General features: G+C 50.0%; 1 protein-coding gene across 6 annotated transcripts in view; it reads left to right on the top strand.

Annotated features, from left to right (window-relative positions):
• The window catches only part of IL17RE (interleukin 17 receptor E), a 57,345-nt gene extending 40,713 nt beyond the window's left edge, over positions 1-16,632 (top strand). For 5 of the 6 annotated variants that reach the window (XM_081901892.1, XM_081901891.1, XM_081901890.1 and 2 more), the window contains 7 exons: positions 168-215; positions 2,771-2,816; positions 5,458-5,609; positions 7,766-7,834; positions 9,153-9,204; positions 13,089-13,199; positions 14,661-16,632. In XM_081901892.1, coding sequence (XP_081758018.1) covers positions 168-215; positions 2,771-2,816; positions 5,458-5,609; positions 7,766-7,834; positions 9,153-9,204; positions 13,089-13,199; positions 14,661-15,364 — 1,182 coding nt within the window. In that variant the 3' untranslated portion in view covers positions 15,365-16,632. The remainder of the gene's footprint in view (positions 1-167; positions 216-2,770; positions 2,817-5,457; positions 5,610-7,765; positions 7,835-9,152; positions 9,205-13,088; positions 13,200-14,660) is intronic. The other variant, XR_014165848.1, reaches the window with a different exon arrangement.
• Positions 16,633-20,259: the final 3,627 nt, after the last annotated feature.

Here is a 20,259-nt window from a genome sequence, read left to right as displayed (position 1 = left end):
TCACAGATTCCCTCACCCTTGCCATGTTGAGTTGTGGAAATTGATATAGGAGAGAAGATAACGGAGTGCTTTTGAAATGATCTTATTGGCCTTGCATGCTTAGCGATAGATGGATATTGCAAATACACAATCAAGATTATTCTCGCATGTTTTTTCCCTTTCTCTAGGAGTACATACTTGAGGAGGTGGATGTTCACCCTCGGCTCTGCTTCAAGGTGAGGCCTATTTCCCAGTCACTACTCGCACCAGACACTGGCAAGTCAGTTTGTTGTTTAGTCGTTTAGTCGTGTCCGACTCTTCGTGACCCCATGGACCAGAGCACGCCAGGCACTCCTGTCTTCCACTGCCTCCCGCAGTTTGGTCAGAGGCAAGTCAGTTAAAGGTAAAGGTAAAGGTACCCCTGCCCGTACGGGCCAGTCTTGACAGACTCTGGGGTTGTGTGCCCATCTCACTTAAGAGGCCAGGGGCCAGCGCTGTCCGGAGACACTTCCGGGTCACATGGCCAGTGTGACATCGCTGCTCTGGCGAGCCAGAGCTGCACACGGAAACGCCGTTTACCTTCCCGCTGGTAAGCGGTCCCTATTTATCTACTTGCACCCGGAGGTGCTTTCGAACTGCTAGGTTGGCAGGCGCTGGGACCGAGCAGCGGGAGCGCACCCCGCAGCAGGGATTCGAACCGCCGACCTTTCGATCAGCAAGTCCTAGGCGCTGAGGCTTTAACCCACAGCGCCACCTGTTACCTAGTGCCAAATCTTTTCTGCCCAAAACTGTTGCCACTTGCAGCCGTCTGGACTCTGCACAGTTTCAGGAGAGCGACGGAAAGCTTGGGAGTTGCATTATCATCATAGGATTGAGCAGATAGCACTGGGGTGTAGATGTTTGTGTGCTTTTAAAAAAAGTGAACTTCACTTCTGTTCTTGTGGAGGCATATAACTTGGCCTGCCCTGATCTGGACAAGGTGGTCCCCAACCAAGGGATGTCCTCTCAAGGCTCATCTAGGCTTGTCCCATGTCTAGAAAGCCCAAGCCCAGGGTACAGATGAGCTCTCAGTCCCTGCTGGGGTTTTTCCAGCAGTGAGAGCCAGTGTGGTGTAGTGGTTAAGAGCAATAGACTCGTAATCTGGTGAACTGGCTTCGATTCCCCGCTCCTCCACATGCAACTGCTGGGTGACCTTGGGCCAGTCACACTTCTCTGAAGTCTCTCAGCCCCACTCACCTCACAGAGTGTTTGTTGTGGGGGAGGAAGGGAAAGGAGATTGTTGGCAGCTTTGAGACTCCTTAGGATAGTGATAAAGTGGGATATCAAATCCAAACTCTTCTTCTTATTTCCATACGTCACAGAATATGAAAAGGGTTGCACTTGATAAGCCTTCAAAAGCATAAAGCTTTTGTCCAAAGGAAAACAGACCCTGTGATGTGTAGTGCAGTCATATGAAGGTTGACTCAGGAGGAAGTTACAAAGAGTCCTATGGGGCTGCCTCTCTTATAAATCTTATTTTAATTGAGTTTTACATTGCAAATTCAAATTCAAACAATAAACAACATCATTGAGGATTCCCTGAGTCCTTTGACTCCCCTCCACCCTTCCACGGTTACCATTTCCAATCTTTCCCCACTGCTTCACTTATTTCCCCTATTTTTCTTATATAATCCCATTTTACCTTAGTTTTTAGTACATTACAAACGTTATTCAAATCCTGCTGAAGTTTTTAGTTGTTTACAGTGTACATGGGGCTGACTCTCAAGTCTGCAGCCTTAGGGGCTCCAGATAAGCCATAGTCGTGGGCTTAAAACTGCAAGCACAAAAATTCAGTTAGGACATTGGGAAGATATTTACCACTAAAGATAAAGTTGCCTTACACTGAGTCATCACGCCATAGGGCCTTCTACCTCCACATTGTCTGTACTGACTGGTAGAGGCTCTCCAGGGTTTCAGACAGAGGGTATTCTTACCCTGGTCTGGAGATGCCAAGGACTGAACCTGGGACCTTCTGCGTGCAAGGCGGACGATCTGCCGCTGAGCTACAGCCATGCTGTCCTAGCGACTGGCTAACTGTCTGGGTGTTTCTGCACTGGGACAGGTTGCTTTCAGGAGTGCTGCGGAATCTTCACTGCTGGAGGTCAGGGATGTGGCTCAGTGGTACAGCACCTGCTGCTTTGTAGGTTTGATCCCCAGTATCTCCAGGTAGGGCTGGAAGGGGTCTGAAATCCCGGAAGGCCATTTCCCAGCCATTGAAGACAGTAGTGAGCAAGACGGATCAATGGTTAGGCTCATTAAAAAGCAGCTCCCCATGTCTTTTATAAGAGCAGGTTTGGGCAAATGGTTTTAGTTTTAAGTTGGCCTGATTGAAGTCCGTTCAACTTCCAGAATGTTTGGAAACCAAGGCGCGGCTTCTGATTGGCCGCAGGAAGCTCTTACAGCCAATTGGAAGCCGTGTCGGATGTTCGGGTTCCAAAGAACATTCGCAAACCAGAACAATCACTTCTAGGTTTGCAGCATTTGGGAGCCAAAACATTTGACCCACAAGGCATTTGGGATCCAAGGTATGACTGCATTCAAGGTTATCTGTCACTGGAGGAATGGGGATGTGGGATTTCTTTCCCGCTAAAGATATTTGTTGTATCCCCTCCTGAAGGAGGGCAGGGGGCTAGAATTGAAGACTCCTGCTGATTTTGCTGTTCTTTCATTCTGTGAGTGTGAGATGCTGGTTTGGTTTCACCAGCCCCAGCTCTTCCAGTGATCCTGTGTCTTTGCTGTCTGTCTTTTCTAGTTTTCCTACAAAAACAGCAGCCACATTGAGTGCCCACTCCGGACAGGTGAGTCTGCAGCTCAAACCTGCTGGTTTGGTATCGTAGGGTGATGGGGAGGTGGTGATTGGGGCAAGGGAACCAGAGATCATGCTCATTAGGGTTTCAAGCATGGACCCAAAGCAGTTTTCTCTGCCTGTGTCTGTACATTCCTTTCCCATCATGACAGCACTCAGAAGCAGATCGTCTCATTGCTGTACAGCTGTCAGTGGAGGCTGGTGCTCGTTGGGACTGGTAGGGCGGAAGACAGTAGATGGAGCCAGAGAACATGACAGGCAGAGCCAATTGATTCTGGTTTTGTTTCCATTCTCTGCCATGCTAAGTCCTATAAAGGGAACACTAAGGAAGAGAATGGAACGCGGGTGGCGCTGTGGGTTAAACTACAGAGCCTAGGCTTGCTGATCAGAAGGTCGGCGGTTCGATTCCCTGTGATGGGTTGAGCTCCTGTTGCTCTGTCCCTGCTCCTGCCAACCTAGCAGTTCGAAAGCACGTCAGAGTGCAAGTAGATTAATAGGTACCGCTCCGTCGGGAAGGTAAATGGCGTTTCCGTGCGTTGCTCTGGTTCGCCAGAAGCGGCTTAGTCACATGACCGGGAAGCTGTATGCCGGCTCCCTCGGCCAATAAAGTGAGATGAGCGCCGCAACCCCAGAATCGTCCGTGACTGGACCTAAGGGTCAGGGGTCCCTTTACCTTTTTAAGGAAGAGGATAGAGCAGGGGTAAGCAAACTTTCAGCACCCGGCCGGTTCACTGTCCCTCAGATCTTGTGAGGGGCCAGACCTAAGGGTCAGGGGTCCCTTTACCTTTTTAAGGAAGAGGATAGAGCAGGGGTAAGCAAACTTTCAGCACCCGGCCGGTTCACTGTCCCTCAGATCTTGTGAGGGGCCAGACTATATATTGAAAAAATAATAATGAACGAATACCTATGCCCCACAAACAACCCAGAGATGCATTTTAAATAAAAGCACACATTCTACTCATGTAAAAAACACCAGGCAGGCCCCACAAATAACCCAGAGATGCATTTTAAATAAAAGGACACATTCTACTCATGTAAAAACACACTGAGTCCCGGACCGTCCGCGGGCCGGATTTAGAAGGCGATTGGGCCGGATCCAGCCCTTGGGCCTCAGTTTGCCCACCCATGGGATAGAGGCTATCAGCCACTGCTTTCTCTGGATTGGCTGTAAGTAAGGAGGCTGGCTTGTAAGGGCAGTCTGGGTGCCCCATTACGCTGTTAATGGCACGAGAGCCTGCTTTGAGATTAGTCACCTGCAACCCTAATGCACAGACGGAGTCTCCGTCTTTGGCTCCCTGCAACATAATTTTGCACACCACCCCAGTCTCACGAGCAGTGAGACATTTCAGGGGTTGCAGACGCTTGCCCAGAGTCGAGAGCCCACCCTGCTACAGTACGTGCGATTTTTCCACCCCCTTTCAAAATGCCAGGAATGAACCAGGCACTTTTACAAACAAATCACAGCTTTTGCACATTGTCGCTCAAGCTATCTGTCCAGGAAACCTGGCACTTAACCAAAGGGACAATTGCTGTGCAGAAAAACTGACCCGTAGTATTTTTGTTGCGGGGGTACAGGCCTCTCTTAGGGAGGAGAGAATCCTGATCAGCTGATGTTGTTTCCAGCATTTTTGGTGACTGTTAGCTGCCCAGCTGTTAGTGTAAATCAGGGGTCAGCAAACTTTTTCAGCAGGGGGCCGGCCCACTGTCCCTCAGACTTTGTGGGGGGCCGGACTATATTTTGAAGGAAAAAAATGGAACAGATTCCTATGCCCCACAAATAACCCAGAGATGCACTTTAAATAAAAGAAAACATTCTACTCATGTAAAAACACCAGGCAGGTCCCACAAATAACCCAAAGATGCACTTTAAATAAAAGGACACATTCTACTCATGTAAAAACACGCTGATTCCTGGACCGTCCATGGGCCGGATTTAGAAAGCGATTGGGCAGGATCCGGCCCCCAGGCCTTAGTTTGCCTACCCATGGTGTAAATGCACGGTCCTCTTAACTGGCAGAAAACATGTTGACCATAAACAATGAACGGTTGAAACAAAAGACTTCCTTGGTGTTTGTAGTCAGTCTAAAGCAACGTGAAGATTCTCGCCCCAACGTTGTTTTGTGAAAACAGAATGGCTTGTTATGTGGATTTTAAGGTTAAATGTTCCTGCTTAGTTTTGAGCAGTCTTGTCACTTGTTTCCTTTAATCTGGAAGAGCTGTGTTTGCACTGTTAACACTGAAACGCAATTGCGCCCTCACGTGGTGAAGTAGTGGAAATACAGAATACTCACAGCCTACAGTTACGCACTGAACTAACCGCAAGGATGCCAGGATACCTATCTAGGATTTGTTCCTTTGCCCCTGCTTTAGTTTTCTGAAGACCCGTGTTGATTTGGATGCGTTGCCTAAACTCTACCTTCTGGGGTATATTTTATGTGTACCCTGTACTGCCCTTTTCTGTGCAGTTTTTGTGATGTTTCCAGGTCACTTCTGGGTTCAGCGTGATGCGCAGTCACACACATATCAGATGTGCCTAAAATTTTGTAAGAATTGGTTTTTTGTTTAAAGTGCAAACATATGCCTAAAAAGGTCTGAGACATTAGAACAACTTGGTGTTGGTCTTTCTTCCTTAGACACTGCCTGGAATGTATCTATGAGTGTCAAACCTTGGCAGCTCCACTTGCATTTTCATTCTCGCGCACCAGCATCCTTCAGCTCGGCCTTATGTCAGAAGCAATCTCCACGCCAGTGTGAGCCTGAGCCACCTGTCTATACCATCACCCATGTAAGTGACTTTTGGAGCCGGAGAGGAGGAGGGTTAACTTGGGTTGGGATCCACCCGGACTGGCCCAAACCAACAAAATTAATTTCAGAAGGGAAAAATTTAAGGTTCTGCATTTAGGGAGGAAGAACCAGCTACACAAATGTAAGATGGGGGGCACCTGGCTTGCCAGTAGTGCATGTGAAAAGGATCTAGGGGGGTCTTAGTGGACCACAAGCTGAACATGAGTCAACACTGTGGTGCAGCAGCAAAAAAAGCTAATTAGGCTGCATCATTTATTTATTTATTTATTTATTTATACATACCCCGCCCATCTGGCTGGGTTTCCCCAACCACTCTGGTTGGCTTCCAACCAAATATTTAAAACAATACAGCCTCAGACATTAAAAACTTTCCTAAACAGGGCCGCTTTCAGTTGTCTTTTAAAAATAAAATAGTTGTTTATTTCCTTGACATCTGCTGGGAGGGCTTTCCTCAGGGCAGGCGCCACTACCAAGAAGGCCCTCTGCCTGGTTCACTGTAACCTCACTTCTTGCAGTGAGGGAACTGCCAGAAGACCCTCGGTGCTGGACCTCAGTGTACGGGCTGGATGATGGGGGTGGAGACGCTCCTTCAGGTATACTGGACCGAGGCCGTTTAGGGCTTTAAAGGTCAGTACCAACACTTTGAATTGTGCTTGGAAACGTACTGGGAGCCAATGAAGATCTTTCAGGACCGGTGTTATATGGTCTCGGTAGCCACTCCCAGTCACCAGTCCAGCTGCCGCATTCTGGATTAATTGCAGTTTCCGAGTCACCTTCAAAGGTAGCCCCATGTAGACCGCATTGCAGTAGTCCAAGCGGGAGATAACCAGAGCATGCACCGCTCTGGCAACAGAAGTATAGTGTCCAGATCAAGGGAAGTAATAGTACTGCTCTATTCTGCCTTGGTCAGACTGCACCTGGAGTACTGTGTCCAGTTCCGGGTACCACAATTTAAGACAGATATTGGCAAGCTGGAATGTGTGCACAGGAAGGCAACCAAGATGATCAAGGGTCTGGAAACCAAGACTTGTGAGGAACAGCTATAGGAGCTGGGTATGTTCAGCCTGGAAAAGAGGAGACTTAAGAGAAGATATGATAGCCATCTTCAGATATCTGAAGGGCTGTCCCATGGAAAATGGAGCAAGCTTGTTTTCTCCTGCTCTGGAGGGTAGGACCTGAACCAATGGCTTCAAGTTACAAGAAAGGAGATTCCAACTAAACATCAGGAAGATCTTTCTGACGGTACAAACCGTTCGACAGTGGAACGAAGTCCCTCGGGAGGTGATAGGCTCTCCTCCTTTGGAGGTTTTTAAGCAGAGGTTGGATGGCCATCTGTCGTGGATGCTTGAGCTGAGATTCCTGCATTGCAGGGAGGTTAGACTAGATGATCCTTGGGGTGCCTTCCAACTCTACAATTCTATGATGGGTGAAGGAAGGTGCAGTAAATGGACTGCATTTTTTCCAGAAAGTGGTGGTGGGGGATCTCACTTGTGGGGTGCCTCAGGGTTCTGTCCTCTCCCCCATGCTTTTCAACATCTACATGCAGCCGCTGGGAGAGATCATCAGGGGGTTTGGGCTGGGTGTTCATCAGTATGCGGATGATACCCAGCTCTACCTCTCTTTCAAATCAGAACCAGTGAAGGCGGTGAAGGTCCTGTGTGAGTGTCTGGAGGCGGTTGGAGGATGGATGGCGGCTAACAGATTGAGGTCTCCACCCCCATCGTTCTGCCGGACGCTGAGGTCCAGCGCCCAGGGCCTTCTGGCGGTTCCCTCACTGCGAGAAGCCAACTTACAAGGAACCAGGCAGAGGGCCTTCTCAGTAATGGCGCCCTCCCTGTGGAACGCCCTCCCACCAGATATCAAAGAGAACAACAACTACCAGACTTTTAGAAGACATCTGAAGGCAGCCCTGTTTAGGGAAGCTTTTAATGTTTGATGTATTACAGTATTTTAATATTTTTTTGGAAGCTGCCCAGAGTGGCTGGGGAAGGCTGGGGAAGTGGCCAGATGGGCAGGGTATAAATAATTTATTATTATTATTATTATTATTATTATTATTATTATTATTATTATTATTATTTCTGGAGTGAGGCAGAGGACTGAGCCTCAGGTCCAACTCACCCTTACGTTTTGCAGCTGGAGACATCAAGCCTGGGAGACCTGGACCTCATCCTTCCTTGGCGGGCATTGACAAGCTGTGTACTGGTAAGGACCAACCTAAGCCCCACCCCACCCTGTACAGTGGTACTTTGGGTTACAGACGCTTCAGGTTACAGACGCTTCAGGTTACAGACTCCGCTAACCCCAAAATAGTACCTTGGGTTAAGAACTTTGCTTCAGGATGAGAACAGAAATCGTGCTCCGGCGGCACGGCGGCAGCGGGAGGCCCCATTAGCTAAAGTGGTACCTCAGGTTAAGAACAGTTTCAGGTTAAGAAAGGACCTCCAGAACAAATTAAGTTCTTAACCTGAGGTACCACTGTATTGTAATATACACTGGATTGTATCCACTGCTAGTCCTGCCCAGAGGAATCACCTTGGAGTTAATGTTGTTGTTGTTTAGTCGTTTAGTCATAGTTTTGTTGTTGTTTAGTTGTTTAGTCGTGTCTGACTCTTCGTGACCCCATGGACCAGAGCATAGTTTTGTTGTTGTTTAGTTGTTTAGTCGTGTCTGACTCTTCGTGACCCCATGGACCAGAGCATGCCAGGCACTCCTGTCTTCCACTGCCTCCCGCAGTTTGGTCAAACTCATGCTGGTAGCTTCGAGAACACTGTCCAACCATCTCGTCCTCTGTCGTCCCCTTCTCCTTGTGCCCTCCGTCTTTCCCAACATCAGGGCCTTTTCCAGGGAGTCTTCTCTTCTCATGAGGTGGCCAAAGTATTGGAGCCTCAGCTTCACGATCTGTCCTTCCAGTGAGCAATAGACATAGTTAGCTTAAGTTAATTAACTCCAGTGGGTCTAACTTGGAGTCTTCGTCTTTGGCGATCACTCGTAGCCGAGTAAGATTGTCTTCCATAAACATGGTTTTAACAGAGTCCTTAAGTGACTGTGGGGGCCAATTCTGGATCCACACGTCCTTCCACAGCAGGGACATAGGTTTCCGGATGGGAGTTGATCACAGTGTGGGTTTGCCAAGCATGCCTTCCTCTTAGCACGTTTCTCCCTGAGTTTGAGCATCTTCAAAACCCATGACACCTTTGGTAAAGGCTGATCTCCAACTGGAGCTCTCGCAGGCCAGTGTTTATACTACATTTTGTAAGATTTGCCTTGGGACAGTCTTTAAACCTCTTTTGTTGACTTTGAGTAGAACCTTGCTCGGTAGAGAACAGTTTCAGCAGTAGGTGGGGCTCGATCCAGGAGACCGGCACCACTGGCTCCCCGCTTGACTGCTGCAAAACGTGCGAGCTACCGAATTGAAATCAAAATACTTTATTGTCACTTGTACAACTTGTATACAGTGCAGTCTTGTGTCACTAAAACCAGTGTCAAGTGTTCTGCCTTTTCTCTCTTTCTGGTTTGTCAGGTCTGGCGTTCTGATGTGCGCTTCGCTGGCAAACAGCTTCTGTGCCCAGATGGTAAGTTGCCATCCCATATTAGGTTGGGAGTGGGAGGGATTTAAGGAACAGCACCTTGCCCCATTGTGGGGCGTGGCTGCATGTGTCATTCCTCGTGTGACGGTGCCTGGCTGTTTTCCTGAGGGAGCAGCGCTGGGTCCCAGCCATGGGCGTAGCCATGATTTTTGTAAGGAGGGGTAGAACCTCAGTTAGCTATGTACTTTTATTGATTTGGGGAGGGGGGAGCAGCTGCCCCTCCCTGCCTGCACCCCCTCCCTTGGCTACGCCCATGGCCCCAGCTAAATGTGGAACAGTGAAAAGTCTTCTTGGAAAGAGTAATGAGTCAGAACTAGATGTTCTAGATCTTGTAGTACACAGAGGCGGGTTGTAGCGCACGTACCACTTGTTCTTTTGTGCAGGCAGGGATCGGGAACCTGTGTTGTCAGCCAGCGAATGGGGAAAATATCAGTACCCTCTGGGAGAACATAGAATCAAAGTGTTATGTACTGAGTGAATAGGATCCAAAATGCAGCAGTCTGATTGGGCCCAGAACAATAGGATCCAAAATGCAGCAGTCTGATTGGTCCCAGAACAGTAGGATTCAGAATGCAGCAGTCTGATTGGTCCTAGAACAATGCAGCAGTATGATTGGTCTGCAGGAGCCACCCAATCCGGCTCCAGATGGAAGTGAATCCACAACCTGATTGGCCTACAGGAGAATTCCGGAATTAGCCAATCACGTGCGGCCCATTGTGTAAATAATGTCTATAAAGCAGATACTTTGAGGGGACTTTTCATTCCTCCTCACCACTATGAGCTGAACAAAGAGCATGAAGTCACTTTGCGACTCTGAGTATATTTCACAAAGAGTTGGAAGGGACACCAACAAGGGTTCCAGCCCAACCCCCTGCAATGCAGGAATCGCAAATGAAGCATCCAAAACAGATGACCATCCAAACTCTGCTTAAAACTCTCCAAGTAAGGAGAGTCCTCAATGAAGACTCTCCATTGAAGGACGGAGTCCTCAAGGCTTGTTGCTGCAATGCTAAGGCTCCCTAGTAGGGTTAGTCATAAGAGGATTAGTAGCACATATATACCATGGAAAGAAGGGACGGTGAAATATACTCGGAGTCGAGAGTGGATTTCATGCTCTTTATTCAGCTCATAGTGGTGAGGAGGAATGGAAGTTCCCCCAGAATGTCTGCTTTATGTACATTATTTACACAATGGGCCCCCACGTAATTGGCTAATGCCGGGATTCTCCTGTAGGCCAATCAGGTTGCGGATTCACTTCCACCTGGAGCTGGATTGGGTGGCTCCTGTGGACCAATCAGACTGCTGCATTCTATACCCTATTGTTCTAGGACCAATCAGACTGCTGCCTTTTGGATCCTATTCAACTCAGTACATAACAGACGGCATCAAAACTTTATATTTTAGGATGGGCAAGTGGGTCCCGCAACAAAAGGTTGCAGTAGTGAGTGCTCCCATTCAGGTTGATACTGTTATTATTTATGGCACTCCAAGCAAAAGGACCCAAAAAGAAAGCTTGGTTGAAAAGAAAAAAAGGGGTTGCCTGGTGCCTACATGTAGCCAGTGATGGTGTCAGGCAGTGCCTCCCTAGGGAGAGCATTCCCTAAGTGCGGAGCCATCACTGAAAAGGCTCGTTCTCACGTATTCACCCTCCACACCTGTCTTGGAGAGTTCACAACACAAAGAAGGAACTCCGGTGATGAATGTGGGATCTGGGTTGGTTCATGCGAGGTTCCTGTCAGTCCTGCTATCTTCCATAATACTCCATTCCGCCCTCACCCTCCAAGAGGCATTCAGCATTTTGTGGCCACTGAGTATGTTCAGTTCTCATTAGTCTGTTTTGGTTGTCTTTGACACACACACACACACACACACACAGAGAGAGAGAGAGAGAGAGAGAGTCCTTAGATTTATGTATTTACCGGTACAGTGGTACCCCGCAAGACGAACGCCTCGCGAGACGAAAAACTCGCAAAACGAAAGGTTTTTTCGTTTTCGAGTTGCCTCGCAAGACGAATTTCCCTATGGGCTTGCTTCGCAAAACGAAGCTTGCCCAGGGGACAGCGGGTCTTCTCTTTTGAAGCAAGGGGCAGCGGGGAGAAGCGATCTTCTCCCCGCAGCCCCAGGTCCGGGGACAGCGGGAAGCGCTTCCCGCTGCCCCCGGACCTCTTTTGAAGCAAGGGGCGGTGGGGAGATCGCTTCTCCCCACCGCCCCTTGCTTCAAAAGAGGTCCGGGGACAGCGGGAAGCGCTTCGCGCTGCCCCCGGACCTCTTTTGAAGCAAGGGTTTGCGGGGAAAAGCGATCTCCCCGCAGCCCCTTGCTTCAAAAGAGGTCCGGGGGCAGCGGGAAGCGCAGCGCTTCTTCCCCGCTGCCCCCGGACCTCTTTTGAAGCAAGGGGCTGCGGGGAGATCGCTTCTCCCGGTGCTCCGAAGCCGGGCGGGGGGGAGGGAACACCTGCCCCCACCGCCCGGCTTCGGAACGCTGCTCCGAAGCGGGGCGGGGGGGCGGGAACACCTGCCCCAGCCGCCCCGCTTCGGAACGCTGCTCCGAAGCGGGGTGGGGGGGCGGGAACACCTGCCCCAGCCGCCCCGCTTCGGAACGCTGCTCCGAAGCGGGGTGGGGGGGCGGGAACACCTGCCCCAGCCGCCCCGCTTCGGAACGCTGCTCCGAAGCGGGGCGGGAGGGCGGGAACACCTGCCCCAGCCGCCCGGCTTCGGAACGCTGCTCCGAAGCGGGGCGGGGGGGCGGGAACACCTGCCCCAGCCGCCCCGCTTCGGAACGCTGCTCCGAAGCGGGGCGGGGGGGCGGGAACACTTGCCCCCACCGCCCGGCTTCGGAACGCTGCTCCGAAGCGGGGCGGGGGGGCGGGAACACCTGCCCCAGCCGCCCCGCTTCGGAACGCTGCTCCGAAGCGGGGCGGGGGGGGCGGGAACACCTGCCTCAGCCGCCCCGCTTCGGAACGCTGCTCCGAAGCGGGGCGGGAACCTCTCCCCCCGTCGCCAGGCATCGGAACGATGCCCCGATGCCGGGCGGTGGGGCGGGAACCTCTCCCCCCGCCACCCGGCATCGGAACGAGGTCCTGGACCTCTTCTGAAGGCAGGCGGGGGCAAAAGTCTTTGCTCCCCCCGCCTGCCTTCCCGGGACAGCGGAGACTTCTCCGCTGCCCCGGGCGATCTTAAAATGCTGGCGGGCGGGAGCGAAGCGTTCGCTGCCGACCCCCAGCATTTAAAAATCTCCTCGGGGCAGCGGAGACTTCGCTCCCGCCCGCCAGCATTTTAAAATCGCCCCGGGACAGCAGGGGCTTTTAAAATGCTGGCGGTCGGCAGCAAAGCCCTCCTGTCCCCGGAGCTTGCGGGGCGGGAGGTGGGAAGAAGGGCTTTTCTTCCCACCGCCAGCCTTCAGAACAGCCTTCTGAAGGCTGGCAGTGGGAAGAAAAGCCCTTGTCCCCCCCCCAGCCTTCAGAAGAGGTCGGGGGACAGACTGTCCCCGGACCTGGTCTGAAGGCGGTTTCCCTAGGAACGCATTAATTGATTTTCAATGCATTCCTATGGGAAACCGTGCATCGCAAGACGAAAAAACCGCAAGACGAAGAGACTTGCGGAACGAATTAATTTCGTCTTGCGAGGCACCACTGTATTTTAAAGTGCTCCCGTATACCTCAAGGTTCCCCCAGAGCCTCCCCCTCTTGTGCATGAATGGATGGTGAAAATTTTGGCTCCATGAAGATCCACACTCAGAGAATGAGTTTGCTAGGAGTGTTTCGGATGGAGAGAGAAACAACGTACATAGATCCCTGAGCAGATGGAAAGGTAGTGCAGGTTGCTGTTAATTTGTGTTAATTTCTCACCTCCTTCCCCCCCCCCCCTTCTAGTGACTCACAGGCACTGGGGGCTGCTGGCCTTTGGAGTGAGTCTAGGACTAGTGTTGCTGCTGGTCGCAGCCGTTCTGCTAATTCGCTCTGTTCTGCGCAGGCTTCATAGAGGTAAGAAGCATCAGAGGGATAAGAAGAACTATCAATGTGTGTTTGTGAAAGGGCAGGAAATGTCTTTGAAATAATAATAATAATAATAATAATAATAATAATAATAATAATAATAATAATAATTTATTTATACCCCACCCATCTGGCTGGGTTTCCCCAGCCACTGTTGGGCGGCTCCCAAAAGAATACAGTGGTACCTTGGTTTGCAACCACTTTGGATTACAAACCCAGAAGTGCGTGTCCCTTTTTTTGGATTACATCTCAGCATCTAGCTTTTACTTTCACTTCTGCTCTAGTTAGGAGCTTATCATTGCCAGAGCCTCCATTTGCTCTCCATTGAAGTATTATGATTTCATGGTGCAACTGGGAGCAGACTGCATTCTGAGCAGGACCCTTGTCTCAACTAAAGCAGGCTGATGGAAACAGAATAAACACCAGACATTATCATTCCCATGATCTGGGAAGGGATATTTCATAGTTGCTGGTGGTTCGTGCTGCTACATCCAGCCTCATTTGGCGATCAGTTGTAGCTCATGGTTGGCAAGGCCCCTTTTAGGAGGAACCTAAAACCTTCATTATTTATGTTTTAATGTAATTTTAATCTCCTGTTGGAAGCTGCCCAGAGCTTCCCAGGGAAACCCAGCCAGATGGGCGGGGTGTAAGTAAATATGATAATAATAATAATAATAATAATAATAATAACAACAACAACAATAATTTTATTGGATTCATGCCACACCAGTGTGGTGTAGTGGTTAAGAGCGGTAGTCTCATAATCTGGGGAACCGGGTTTGCGTCTCCGCTCCTCCACATGCAGCTGCTGGGTGACCTTGGGCCAGTCACACTTCTTTGAAGTCTCTCAGCCCCACTCACCTCACAGAGTGTTTGTTGTGGGGGAGGAAGGGAAAGGAGAATGTTAGCCGCTTTGAGACTCCTTAGGGTAGTGATAAAGCAGGATATCAAATCCAAATCCAAAAATTCAAACCCTTCCTCCCCAAGGAGCCCATGGTGGCAAAGAGATAAGACAACTTTACAAATAAAGTAAAAACATTCTAAAGCAGTCAAAAACATTCTAAAAACAATTGTGACTCAACTAAAAAGTCGTTAACAGAATCATAGAGTTCTAGTTATCTAGTCCATAGAGTCATTTGGCGTGCAGGAATCGAAACTAAAGCAATCCATGGCAAGTGGCCACCCAACCTCTGCTTAAAATATTCTAAAATCAATTAAAGCCCTCTTTCTATTCAATGATCTTGAAGGTTGACCAGGAACAGTATCCTTCAGCCACCACAGGAACACTTTCAAATTCCCCCTGAAAAATTAATGATGACGGAGAGAGGTTGCACCTCACTAGGGAAGGCATTCCACAGCTGGGGAGTCACCACTCAAGAGTCCCTGTCAAGGGTCAGCACCTTCTTATGAGAAGCTTTCCTGATTCCGCTTTCTCCCTTCTCTCCCCAGACGTACCGGGCAAGCGCCATTCTCGCCCCATCCTGCTGATCTATTCCCCCGACTCGGAGGAGCACAAGCAGTTGGTGTGTGCTTTTGCGGCGCTGCTGCGCTCAGCCCTGGGCTGCCCCGTGCTCTTGGACCTCTGGGAGCTGGGCCACGTGGGGCGGCTGGGCATCTTGCCCTGGGTGTACGCCCAGCGAGAGCAAATCAGCCGGGAGCAGGGCCAGGTCCTGCTGCTGTGGAGCGTCGGCAGCGCCCGCGCCTATGGGCTGTGGCAAGGGAAGGCCTCCAGGCGCGGCGGCGTGAAGGCACCGGAGCCCCACGACCTGTTTGGGGCCGCCATGGCCTGCTTGAAAGGCGAACTGCAGGGGGCGCCCGGGGCCGTGCGAGGAAAGGGCGACTGGGTCATCGCCTACTTCAGCAAACTGTGCGGCCGGCGCAACATCCCCCGGGCCTTGCACTTCCTTCCTCGATACCGTCTGCCTCAGGAACTGCCAGGCCTGGTCAGGGTGCTTCAGGGCCCTTCCAGCTCAACCCCAAGATGGCTCCGCGCCAGCGCTAAGGCCCTGGTGTGCCGTCTGCTGAAGGCCGAGAGGAAGAAAGCCGTGCGGAGCCAGAGGCATCAGCCCTGGAGGTCAGCCACGGAGAAGTTTGCCAGCTCCCTGGTCCCTTTCGCTCCTCATCCCAAACTGCGCAGGCCGAGCTGCGCTTGAGGAGAGACGCGCCTCCCGGTGGAGAACGTGTGGGGTTGTGAAATGGGGCTCTCCCTCCGTTACAGAACTTAGGAAGCCAGGCGTTTGCAGCCTGCTAGGTCTGCGGATGGGACGCGGGTGGCGCTGTGGGTTAAACCACTGAGCCTAGGACTTGCCGATCAGAAGGTCGGCGGTTCGATTCCCTGTGATGGGTTGAGCTCCCGTTGCTCGGTCCCTGCTCCTGCCAACCTAGCAGTTCAAAAGCACGTCAAAGTGCAAGTAGATAAATAGGTACCACTCTGGCGGGAAGGTAAACGGCGTTTCCATGCGCTGCTCTGGTTCGCCAGAAGCGGCTTAGTCATGCTGGCCACATGACCCGGAAGATGTACGCCGGCTCGCTTGGCCAATAAAGCGAGATGAGCGCCGCAACCCCAGAGTTGGCCACAACTGGACCTAATGTTCAGGGGTCCCTTTACCTTTTTAGGTCTGCGGATGCGAAAAGGAAGGTCCAAACTCAGTGCCCTAAGCTATAGGAGAGGCTGCTCTGCTTGCTAAGGAAGTCCGGGGCCTTTTGAGTCCCAACTTCACGAAAAAGAGCGGCCAAACTCGGCCGAGTTGGAGGCTGCTCCACCGCTTAGTCCTCGTCTTGCACAGCCGTTATGGAAGCGGTTGCCGTGGAAATGATAGTGCGTGCAAGTTAATGCTGGTCATGGCACAGGAAAGGTCAGGAGGCCGCTGTGTGGCATTGGCGCCAGAGGAGGGGCTGTGCAATATTGGAGCCGTGTCTTGCCATGTGTAATTTATGTGACGCTGCAATCACCCCAAAAGAGGTGCTCTGGAGGACAGTCATATCGGCCCTACTGTAACTGAATTGGCTAACAGGAAACCTTAAACTCACCGGCAGCTCATTTCAGGGCTGTAGCTGCGGGACTAACCCGCCCCCCTCCACTCTCTGCATTTTCTGCTTTCATTTTAAAAGCTGGTTTCTCTAGCAATTTAACTTATGAATATATGAGGAGAAATATATTCTGCATTCTGCCCAACGGTAAGCTATTAAGGAATATACAGTTAAATAACTACAAATCTATCAAGCTACCTGTTCTGGTCACTAGCCTGCCTCTTGTTCAAATAAGTACAAAGCATACATGTCACTTAAGGATTACATTGAGGGAACGCTTTTTTGTATTGTCGTGAGTTTGTTGAATGCGTTGGGGGGGTGTCTTTTATATGAGTCCTTATGTTTTCGTTTTTTCTGTTTGGAATACGATAATAAAAATTACTTTAAAAATTGTCCTGTTGCAATTACACACATAACTTGGTTGTGTATTACAGAACTTGAGGTGCTTCTAGACGTGAGCTTATTAAGCTTGCAGATGTGTCACCGAGGTATCGCCAGCAAGTCTTCACAATGAACATTAAATTATAGCTTTTGATGGTGATACCAGCCACGGCCAGGGGGTGGGGCAGGGTGTTAGCACCTGTTTTCAATTGATAGTAAAATTTATGTGCTTGCTTTCTGAATTATTGTCATCTCCTCTAAGCCTTTGTAGATGTAGATTGCAGATGTAAACAGAATATGATATATGGTTTCTATGTGACACACACTTGGCAGTGCTGCCGGTAGCTCAAAGGACCTTTGTTTGCCGCTGGTGACTGAGGGTGTGGTGGCACCAGGTGCCAGTCTGTCCTGATTGCCTCTCTTGGTTTTGGCCAAACAGAAGCGCGCAGGTGGGAAAGAATAACCTTTTAAACCAAGCTAAAGGTAAAGGTAAAGGTACCCCTGCCCGTACGGGCCAGTCTTGACAGACTCTGGGGTTGTGCGCCCATCTCACTCAAGAGGCCAGGGGCCAGCGCTGTCCGAAGACACTTCCGGGTCACGTGGCCAGCGTGACAAAGCTGCATCTGGCGAGCCAGAGCTGCACACGGAAACGCCGTTTACCTTCCCGCCGGTAAGCGGTCCCTATTTATCTACTTGCACCCGGGGGTGCTTTCGAACTGCTAGGTTGGCAGGCGCTGGGACCGAGCAGCGGGAGCGCACCCCGCCGCAGGGATTCGAACCGCCGACCTTTCGATCGGCAAGCCCTAGGCACTGAGGCTTTAACCCACAGCGCCACCTGCGTCCCTTCTAAACCAAGCTATCTCCCCTCTAATACAGAGGTTGGGAAATGGGGGCCCTCCAAATGTTTGCTGAACTGCAACTCCCATCAGCCTCGGGCAGAATGGGATGATGGGAGTTGTAGTCCATTGGCCTCTGGAGAGCCAGAAGTTTTCCATCCCTTCTGTAGTATAAATGGGAATCTTGGTCCCAGGCTGTCAGTGGGCCCCTTGATTTCTTCCTCAAGCCACACTCACCCCTCCTTCTTGGCCTCACTCTTTCGAAGTACAGTGGTACCTTGGTTTACAACCATAATCCGTTCCAGAGGTCCGGTTGTAAACCAAAACAGGTTGTAACCTAAGGCGTGCTTTCGCTAATGGGGCCACTCCCCCAAAAATGGGTTGTAAACCAAAAAAGGGACACGCACTTCCGGGTTTGATGTGGTTGTAATCCAAAATGGTTGCAAACCAAGGTACCACTGTAAAATGGATCGCAAGTCATCTTGCCAAAAAGAAAACAATGTGAAATGTCGAACTTTCGAAATGATGCTTGTCATTTCCTCGTTATTCAGTAGATACTCCACTCCCATGCATCTAAAAATAACCCTTGTGTCGCTCTGCTGTTCTGTCACTTTACACTTCCTTCTTTGGAGATAACATTTTTGTACAGGCAAAGTATGAAAATAAAAGTTTGTTTCTTTGTCTAGGAGTATTTATACTCCTATCCTGGTGAACTACCCAGTGATCTTCAGGTGAAGGGCAGTATAAAAAAATTAATTGAGCACTATATAAATTATACCCGGCCTACTGACCAAAGTCTTCAAGGCAGTTTAGAATATAGTAAGTACGCATCTTGCACACATTTAACTTGTGTGCATTCAGCTTTACGTTTGTGGCAAAAAAGAGAGAGGGAAAACGATATTCCCACCCACCAGAGATAGATAGATAGATAGATAGATAGATAGATAGATAGATAGATAGATAGATAGATGATAGATAGATAGATGATAGATAGATAGATAGATAGATAGATAGATAGATAGATAGATAGATGATAGATAGATAGATAGATAGATAGATAGATAGATAGATAGATAGATATAGATAGATGATAGATGATAGATAGATAGATAGATAGATAGATAGATAGATAGATAGATAGATAGATGATAGATAGATAGATAGATAGATAGATAGATAGATAGATAGATAGATAGATAGATATGTAGTTTTGGCTTTAGGCGCGATCCCTGGAACATAACCCCCACATAAATTACAGGTGTAAAAAAAGAAAAAGGTAAAGGACCCCTGGACGGTTAAGTCCAGTCAAAGGCGACTATGGGGTGCAGCACTCATCTTGCTTTTCAGGCCGAGGGAGCCAGCGTTTGTCCACAGACAGCTTTTCAGGTCATGTGGCCACTGGTGGAGGAAGAGGGGTGTGTGGGGAGCGCCCCCAGGATGCGCACCAGCCCTGCCCCCACCTGCTCTCCACCCCCGGTGCTGGAGCATGAAGCTCTGCCACTGCATGTGGCCAGCATGACTAAACCACGTATGGCGCAATGGAACACTGTGATGGAAGCCAGAGCGCATGGAAACGCCGTTTACCTTCCCGTCACAGCGGTCCCTATTTATCTACTTGCACTGGTGTGCTTTCAAAGTGCTAGGTTGGCAGGAGCTGGGACAGAACAATGGGAGCTCACCCCATCACAGGGATTCGAACCACCAACCTTCCGATCGGCAAGTCCAAGAGGCTCAGTGATTTAGACCACAGTGCCACCCGCATCCCTTGTATTCCGGGTGTACTGTACATAAAAAACACAATAAAGTAGATACAGAAGTCGCCACAGCAGGACAAAGGTATATATGAGAACCCCCTCCCCTTGTTCTCCAATGTTCCAACAAATGCCATTCTCATGGATATTGAAGCACTCACATGTTAGGCCCCCACAGATCAGGACATCCTATCTGGGTGGCTGCTGCTGGTTTCTCCCACAGCTGGTGTGGCAGATATGTGAAAAAACAACATCCATAACATAAAAAGACCTATCTACTGCCACATCCGGTTCCCACAGGGGTCAATCAGATGATCTTTCAGGAAACTTAGTGGGATGCGGGTGGCGCTGTGGGTTAAACCACAGAGCCTAGGACATGCCGATCAGAAGGTCGGCAGTTTGAATCCCCGCGACAGGGTGAGCTCCCGTTGATGGTCCCTGCTCCTGCCAACCTAGCAGTTCGAAAGCACGTCAAAGGGCAAGTAGATAAATAGGTACCGCTCCGGCGGGAAGGTAAACGGTGTTTCCGTGTGCTGCTCTGGTTCGCCAGAAGCGGCTTAGTCATGCTGGCCACATGACCCGGAAGCTGTACGCCCACTCCCTTGGCCAATAAAGCAAGATGAGCCCCGCAACCCCAGAGTCGGTCACGACTGGACCTAATGGTCAGGGGTCCCTTTACCTTTACCTAACAGGAAACTTGCACGCAGTCACCAAGTGCAACTGTGCTCTTTGCTTGGTGATTCCCACTGGTGATAAACAAAGGCATTTTGCTTCCAATGGTGGAGCATAGCCATTCTGGCTTGTAGCCTCTGAAAGCCTTATTTCTTTAACAAAACAGGATCCTATATCATTTCAAACCACAAATGCATATATAAAATGTCCAGACGTATGAGCCGAATACTGCACAGGTTCTTAAGAGACTACAATTTTATATCTAGAATTATTAATGCCCCACTTGCCTGCTCTGTAAATGAAGGCATATGCAAAACCAATTGGTTTTTCCACGAAGGAAGATTCATAAAAGTGCAATCCTAACCACGTCTTCTGACA

Source organism: Podarcis melisellensis (genome assembly GCF_964234715.1).
Source record: "Podarcis melisellensis genome assembly, chromosome: 2".
In the NCBI taxonomy this organism is placed as follows: Eukaryota; Metazoa; Chordata; class Lepidosauria; order Squamata; family Lacertidae; genus Podarcis; species Podarcis melisellensis.
Note: the sequence above shows the minus strand (reverse complement) of the source record. Positions and strands in the feature narration are given on the sequence as shown.